The sequence below is a fragment of the Physeter macrocephalus genome, chromosome 6 (assembly GCF_002837175.3).
Source record: "Physeter macrocephalus isolate SW-GA chromosome 6, ASM283717v5, whole genome shotgun sequence".
NCBI classification, from domain to species: domain Eukaryota; kingdom Metazoa; phylum Chordata; class Mammalia; order Artiodactyla; family Physeteridae; genus Physeter; species Physeter macrocephalus.
In genome coordinates this window covers 45,847,945-45,855,468 of record NC_041219.1, presented here as the reverse complement: position 1 = coordinate 45,855,468, position 7,524 = coordinate 45,847,945, and the positions used below count along the sequence as shown (strand labels likewise).

At 56.1% G+C, this 7,524-nt stretch overlaps 1 protein-coding gene across 4 annotated transcripts in view; it reads left to right on the top strand.

Moving 5' to 3' along the window:
* The window catches only part of PMM1 (phosphomannomutase 1), a 29,752-nt gene that overhangs the window by 12,262 nt on the left and 9,966 nt on the right, over nucleotides 1-7,524 (top strand). For all 4 annotated transcript variants that reach the window (XM_055085333.1, XM_007099904.3, XM_007099902.4 and 1 more), the window contains exons 2-7: nucleotides 570-760; nucleotides 2,853-2,970; nucleotides 4,089-4,165; nucleotides 4,297-4,388; nucleotides 4,584-4,683; nucleotides 6,785-6,860. In XM_055085333.1, coding sequence (XP_054941308.1) covers nucleotides 674-760; nucleotides 2,853-2,970; nucleotides 4,089-4,165; nucleotides 4,297-4,388; nucleotides 4,584-4,683; nucleotides 6,785-6,860 — 550 coding nt within the window. In that variant the 5' untranslated portion in view covers nucleotides 570-673. The remainder of the gene's footprint in view (nucleotides 1-569; nucleotides 761-2,852; nucleotides 2,971-4,088; nucleotides 4,166-4,296; nucleotides 4,389-4,583; nucleotides 4,684-6,784; nucleotides 6,861-7,524) is intronic.

Below are 7,524 nucleotides of genomic sequence, written 5' to 3'. Positions count from 1 at the left end.
CCACGTGCCGCGGAGCGGCTGGGCCCGTGAGCCATGGCCGCTGAGCCTGCGCGTCCGGAGCCTCTGCTCCGCAATGGGAGAGGCCACAGAAGTGAGAGGCCCGCTTACCGCGAAAAAAAAAAAAAAGCTCAAGATTTCTAGTTCAAAGGCATGAGCAGGGAGGCAGTGAGTCCTAGAGCGATTGATGGCCGCCGACACAGTCGTGGACGCTGAGTCCCACCCTCCTCGCTGGGACTCGGCACTGCGAGCTCGAGACCCCGCCCCAGTCCAACCACTTCTCGGTCAGCAGCAATCCGACTCATCCCGCCAAGGGCCAATTCTGGCCCCGCCCCTCCCTTCCGGGTTCTATCCCTCACTTCCGGTCCGAGGCCCACGCCCCGCCTCCGTCTGGTTTAGAACAATCGCACGGAACCTGCTGGGCTCTGCTCCTCCCTATGCCACGCCCCTTCTCCGTCTGGTGCATTCAGAATTATCCTCCCGAGTCAGCTCAGGCCCCGCCCCTGCCCCGTCCGTGCCACCCCCTGCCTCCGAGATCAAGCCCTGACCACGACCCTTCTTCGTTTGGCTAGGTCGGGCTGGCCTGCTGGCCCCGCCCCCCCAGGCCCCGCCCCGTCTAGACTCTTCCCAAAGCCGCCGCATCCTTCGCCTCAGCTGGGCGCCGGGAACTGCAACCATGGCGGTCACCGCTGAGGGCGCCCGCAGGAAGGAGCGCGTCCTCTGCCTGTTTGACGTGGACGGCACCCTCACGCCGGCTCGCCAGGTAGGGCCCCGAAGTTCAGAAGCTCCCGTCGGGAGTGTCACGCGCACACCCGGAGGCCGAATGTGTGGCCTGCAGCGGCGTGACCCCAGACCCCCCGGTACCGTGTGTGGGATGCGGCAACACCCGGCCCCTGACACCCCCGGGCCTTCTGCTGGGAGTGATGGGAACCCGGTTCCCCACGTCAGAGCCCACGAGCGTCCGCGCCCACGTTCTGCCCGGGAGCGAGCGGGGTGGGTCGGATTCTGGAGGGAGGAAGCTGCGAGCAGGGGCCTAGTCCCCTCCCCACCCCACCAGGCCTGGCTCCGGGGCGCCCCCGCCTCCCCAGGCGTGGCTCCCACCCCATTTCAGCCCTAGGACGCACCGGTAGCGCGAAGCTGGAGTCTGAACCTAGGGTTCCATACAAGGCTCAGCGCACCCAAGCGTTAGGTCCCCATCGGTGGGGGACAGCGGGGTCTCGGAGCCATCCCTCCTGACCTTTGCAAGATTGGGCCTGCGTTTAGTTTCTCAAACCCCTCCATCCCCATCCCCCTCCTCTCCGAGGGAAGGATGGCGGGCTTCTGTACCATTTAGGCTGTTTGGGGGCTCCTTCCACCTGGAGATGGGGGCAGTGGCTAGTCTGGTCCCATGGGGATATTGTGGTACAGGGTGAGTGGGAGTGCAGTTTTCCTTCTAAAAACATCTCATTGGGTTGTTGATGCTCCAACCTGTGCTCCACACACTGTTTTTCCCCCTTTGGATCTCACTCAGGATGAACCCCCAGACCCACCCTCAACAGCTGGGTACATGGATAAGCAGGCCTCTTTCTTGCCCTCCAGTCTGGGTCCACCAGGACCTACTGAGGGATCTCCTAGAGCAGGGAGCCAGCGGGTCTAGGTTGCAGGGCAGAGGCTGATAGGAACCCAGGTCTTGGCCTCCCCTCCCCTATGTGAGGGCCCTGGGGGCACAGGAAGCAATCAGGCCACCTGGCCTTCCAGCAGCTCCCGGGGTCCTCAGGGCTGGGAGGAAGAAGACAGTGGAGAGAGGGTAGCAGAGTCTAGGAACAGCCCCTACACCTCCCTCTGACCCTTAGCTCCCCTAACCTAATAGCCTAAACAGGAACAGAGTGTCAATGCTGTCCACCCACCTGGATCTGTCCTTAGCACTTTTTAAAAGTTAATTTTTAATTGTACACGTATTTACGAAGACATTCTCTTGTAAAGAATGGAAACATAACTGAGGAGGGTAAAGTCCCCTCTGACTAGTCAGGATCCCAGGCCCAGCCCCATCCCCAGAGTTCTAAGGTTTTTTGTGTGCGTTTGTTTTTAGTAAGTGGCATCATACTGTGTGTGCCTTTCTGCAACTTGCTTTTGACAATTAACAGCATGTCTTGGGGCTCTCTCACGCTGGAAGCACAGCCCTGCTTTATTCTGTGTAACCACAGTATAGAATTTCAGAGCAGGTGTGTGCCATGCTCCGATTGACTAGCTTATTTGCAGTTTTTCACTGTTATAAACCATTCCAATGAACATCCATATACACCTGGGCAATTCTGTGTGACAGGGTATTTGCATTTAAAGTTTTAATAGATTTTGCCAAATTACCCTCCAAAGTGACTGTACCAATTTACACTCTCACCAGCAACATATGAGAGTGCCTGTTGGCCCTATGTCCACCCTAGATATTGTCAGCTTTGAATAGCTGAATGTTTGAAAACATGGATTATAACTCATTAGTTTACATTTCCTTGGTGGGGAATCTTTTCAAGTGATCAGTCACTAGTTAATTGTTTATTCGTTTCCAAGCACTGTCTCGCTTAATCCTTAACGGTGACGTGGTTGCAACTGCACATGGTTGTTATTATGATCCCCATTTTATAGATGGGACAACTAAGGCAAAGAAAGGCAAAGCCATTTGCTCAGGTCATCCTGCTATTGAGGGACTTGAGCCAGAGTTTGAACCCAAGTGCATCTAATTTGGAGATCTGGGTTCTAACCCTTGACCTGCCTCAGATCTGGGTGGAACATGGGCTCCCAGGATTCTGAGCACTGAGTAACGTCTAAGTGGAGGTCCCAGACGTGCTGACAGAATGCTGTGCTTCCCTGCCCCCTTGCAGAAGATCGACCCTGAGGTGGCTACCTTCCTGCAGAAGCTGCGAAGAAGGGTGCAGATCGGTGTGGTGGGCGGCTCTGACTACTCTAAGATTGCTGAGCAGCTGGGAGAGGGGGATGAAGGTAAGAGGAGCAACCAGAGCCAGTTCCACATTTGGGATGGGGGTGGAGGGAGTGGGGAGTTCGTGAGATCCCTGGAGCAATGTACCTTCAAAGACCCAGCCCTGCTTCTGTGGGGCAAAGGAAGCAGAGTGAACAGCCAGGTGTTTCCTTCAGTGATTCAACAAACATTTGGTGAGTGCCTACTATGTGCCCGGCACCATGCTGGGCTTTGGAGAAACAGCAAGGAACAAAGCAGACAGAATCCTGACCTTACATAGTTTATGTTCTCAGTTCTCCCTGCTGAGTCTTTATTTCCTCATCTTTAAAATGGGCCTAATCAGTAATGGCTCCCATTTGTTGAAAATGACCTGGTGTTAACTTCATTTAATCCTCACAACCGTGCTTTAGGGTGGGTATGATTACCCCATTTAACAGAGGAGGATTCTGAAGTCACCCAGGAAGTTGTGTGGACCCAGAGCCCCTTTTCTCAGCTGAGTTCCCAGTTTCAGCTCAGTTGAGGCAAATGCCTCCACTTCCTCAAACCAGAGACTTCCTTGACTTTTCCCTTTTCCCCTCCTCCTCATTTATTCCGTCAGCAAGTCCAGAATGTCTCCCTGTGTCCATGTCTCCATCTCCACCGCCCCACCATCGTCCAGGTGGCCACCTCCCACCTGACGCTGCAGCAGCCTCCTGACTTGCTCCAGCCACTTCTTGTGGCAGTCAGAGCCGAAAACTCCCCTTGCAGCCAGCCTTGATAGCACAGTGATGGAAGTCACGAGAGGGAAGTCCCCATACAGAGGGGCTGTGAGAGCGCAGAGCAGAAATGATGCCCTCTGCCGGGAAGCCCTGGAGGGCTTCCAGAGGAGGGAGCTGGACCTTGGAGAACAAGTGAAGGGGGAGGGCATCCCAGGCAGAAGGAGCTGCATGAGCGAAGGCCCAGAGCGAAGCACACTGGCTTGTGTGCTTGTTGGGAAAAAACCAAGCTGCAGAAGGCGAGGAGCCTGGAAAAGCAGGTTCTGGATAGAGCAAGTGTGCTTTGAATGCCAGACCAAGGGGTGTGGGTTTCATCTCTCTGCTTGGCTCTGGGTACCTGGTCTCACACTCTTTCTTTCCCCCCTGGCCTCTACATGGCCCTGAAGTCATTGAGAAGTTTGATTATGTGTTTGCTGAGAACGGGACGGTGCAGTATAAGCATGGACGACTGCTCTCCAAGCAGGTCAGTGCCCCCCTTCCCTGGGGCCTTAGGACCCCTTTCCACAGTGGAACATTCCCTTGGTGGCTTCTGTCCTGGGCGGGGGGGAGCAGCGCTGTGCCCACCACACTCAGAGCCCTGTGTCCCTTGTCCAGACAATCCAGAACCACCTGGGGGAGGAACTCCTGCAGGACTTGATCAACTTCTGCCTCCGCTACATGGCCCTGCTCAGACTGCCCAAGAAGCGGTGAGGTCCCACCCCGCCTGTGTCCTGCCCCTCCTGGGCCTGAGCGAGGAAAGGGGCAGGTCTCTCAGGTGGACCCTGACTTGCCTGTGGGTGGATTCTTGTCCCCCCTGATGTCCAGGTGGGGCTGGATTTGAATTCAGGGCCCTTCTCCTTCTCTCTGGCTCTCCACCCTCCCACCCGCCCCCTCCCCACCAGTGGAACCTTCATCGAGTTCCGGAACGGCATGCTGAACATCTCGCCCATTGGCCGGAGCTGCACCCTGGAGGAGCGAATTGAGTTCTCCGAACTGGACAAGGTGCCACCTACTGTGCAGCCTTGGGCTATAGGACCTCAGTCACTCAGCCCCTCTGAGCCTTTATCTTCTCATCATTGAAAAGGATTGGGGGGGGTGGGTGTTCTGATTCAACCAGTACCCTTTTGGATACCTACCATGCGCCATGGTTGTAGGCACTTCTGTGTCTTTCCAGCACTGCTGGCTTCCCTCCCTTGGTGACCAGCACCACCAGCCACCTACTTACCTGAGCGACACCTAGGGCGTCATTTCCACCTGCCCACCCCCGTCAAGTCCAGAAGTAATGTCTAGGGTTTCAGCCTCAGAGCTGGTCTCAGATCCCTTCGCCTACGTGTGTGCCTCCACCCCTTGCCAGAAAGCCCTGCCAGTCAGTTCTCCAGCCGTGCCACTGAGAAGCTTTTGAAGCACATCTGTCTGCCCCCATCCACTCCCTGCTTACAGTCCTTCCATGGGTCAGCTTGCCAACGGGACAATGCCCCAGCTGCCTCCCGTGGTGTCCTGAGCCCCGAGGGGTGTGCCCGTCTCAGGGCTCCCTCTTCAGCCTTCTCCCTGGGCCTCTGTTCTTGGAACACACCAAGGTCCCTGTCGCCTGTGGCTGTGCTGCCCCCGCTGAACCTTGACTTGCGTTTTGCTCATCATCCCCCGCATGTATCCCCCTCCCTTTCAGGCATGGAGCCAGTCCACCAAGCCTTTTCACGCCCGCCCGTCTCTGTCCTTCCCACTGACCTGCCCTTCTGCTCTGCCCCTGCTCTCTCTGCTCCGGCCATGTCCTCCTTGCTGATTCTAGAGATAGCAGACAGTTTCCTACTTCAGGGCTGTGCCTTCTCACCTCCTTCACATCCACTCAAGTGTCACCTTCCCCGAGCATTACACGAAACATTGCACCCCTTTGTACCTGCTGATCTTCTCCTCTGTTTTATTTCTTCCCAAACAGCCATCACCACCCTCTAATCCACTGTATCACCTATTTTTAAATCTTGGTTATTGTCTTTCTCCCCAGCTGAAGCTGTAAGCTCCTTAAGGGCTGGGGTTTCTGTGGCTGTTCACTGCTGGATCCACCGGGCCCAGCACATGCCTGACAGAAGTGCTTGAGAAATACTTTCTGAATGAATGTAATAGATGATATTATACCCACTTTATGAATGAGGAAACTGAGGCTCAGAGAGAGGAAGTGGCTTGCCCAAGGTCACATAGAGAATTAGTTGCAGCCCAAAGATTTGAACTTGGGCCTCTGCCTGCTGCCCTCTGATGTTTCCCTGAGGCTGGGTGGGACTTGCAATGATGTCCTAGCTCATCCCCATTGGCACCCTGAGCCCCAAGGCTTCGGGTAGGCAATGCCCACAGGCGCGGAGACTTTTCCTGTGGAGTGGTTAAGATTGACCATTGGCCGAGAACCTCCTCCCATGCACATATTGAGAGATGGCCCACCCGGGTTTCTAATCCCAGTTCCACCTCCTACTTGCCCAGTTACCTGGAAAAGTGGCTTCACTACTATGTGCCTCTGTTTTCTCATCCGTAAAGTGGGGATAATCACTGTTCCCATCTCATGAGCTGTAATGAGACAGGACACGCTGACCCTTCCCACAGCCCCCAGGGTCTTCTCTTGTCTTTTGCCCTCTTTTGATATTGGAGAGGGAGGTGAACCTTCTGATCTCCTGTGTACCCTTCACCAGTGCAGATCTAATATAAATGCTTTACCCTCCTTCAGCCCTGCGGACTGGGCAGAGCTGACAGGGCTGAGCCCTGCCCTGAGGTGGACACTGTGACTTGGGACTCAGACTGTCCCACCCCTTCAACCTTCCTCCTCGAGCCTCTGCTCCAAGGCCTCCTTCAGGATACCCCGCCCATACCCCACTGGCAGGATCTGGCCCTGAGTTCAGTTACAGGCCTTTGGGATTCAGGCCCTGGCTCTGCCACTGAGGCTGGGTGACCTTGAACAAGGCATAGCCCCTCTCTGAGCCTCAGTTTCCTCATCTGTAAAGTGGGGGGGAGGGCATGATATCCACCTGGAAGACTCAGTGAGCTCACATGCATTGTGTACCCAGCCCAGGGCCTGGCCCACAGCAGCCCTCTGAACCTCAGTCTGCTCTCTCCCCTTCTGCAGAAGGAGAAGATCCGGGAGAAGTTTGTGGAAGCCCTGAAAACAGAGTTTGCCGGCAAAGGACTGAGGTTCTCCCGAGGTACGTCAACCCCTTGGAGGGCCTGAAAGGTCTGGTACATGAGCCCACCCCAGGGCCTCACTCCCAAGGCCAGGCTGCACCCCCCAGCATCTTTAGAAACCCCTCCCAGCCCTCCGGGCACAGCAAGGGCAAGCTGAGCCAAAACAGGCAGGAACTCCAGCCCCCGAGGCTTCCCCACCTAAACCCAGGCAACCCACACCTCCCACCCAGTTGCTCAGGTCAAAAACCAAAGCACCTCCCGCTACAGTCCATCCCCTACAGTGGCCAGAGGGAGCCTTACGGAAAAACAGACCCTGTCATACCCCTGCTTAGAGCCCTTCAGAGGCTCCTTCTTACTCCTCATGAAACCCAGGCCCCCTCCCTGCACCCCAGGGCCCACATGCCTGTGCCACTGCCCTTTCCCAGCTTTCTGTGTCACTGGGACACTCCACGCCCTTTCCTGCCTTGGGGATTGCATCATTCCCTGGCAACTGCCACTCTGGCTCAGGTCTCAGCTCAATGTCACCTTCTTGGACAGCTCTCCCCTGATGACACCGTCTGGGGAGCTTCCCTCCCCCGCGCCCTGCCCCCTTCATTGACTTACATGATCTGAAAGGTGGTCTGGTCACTTACCACCCATTTCTCCCACATGGATCATAACTCCCGTGAGGGTCCTGAGTCTGTC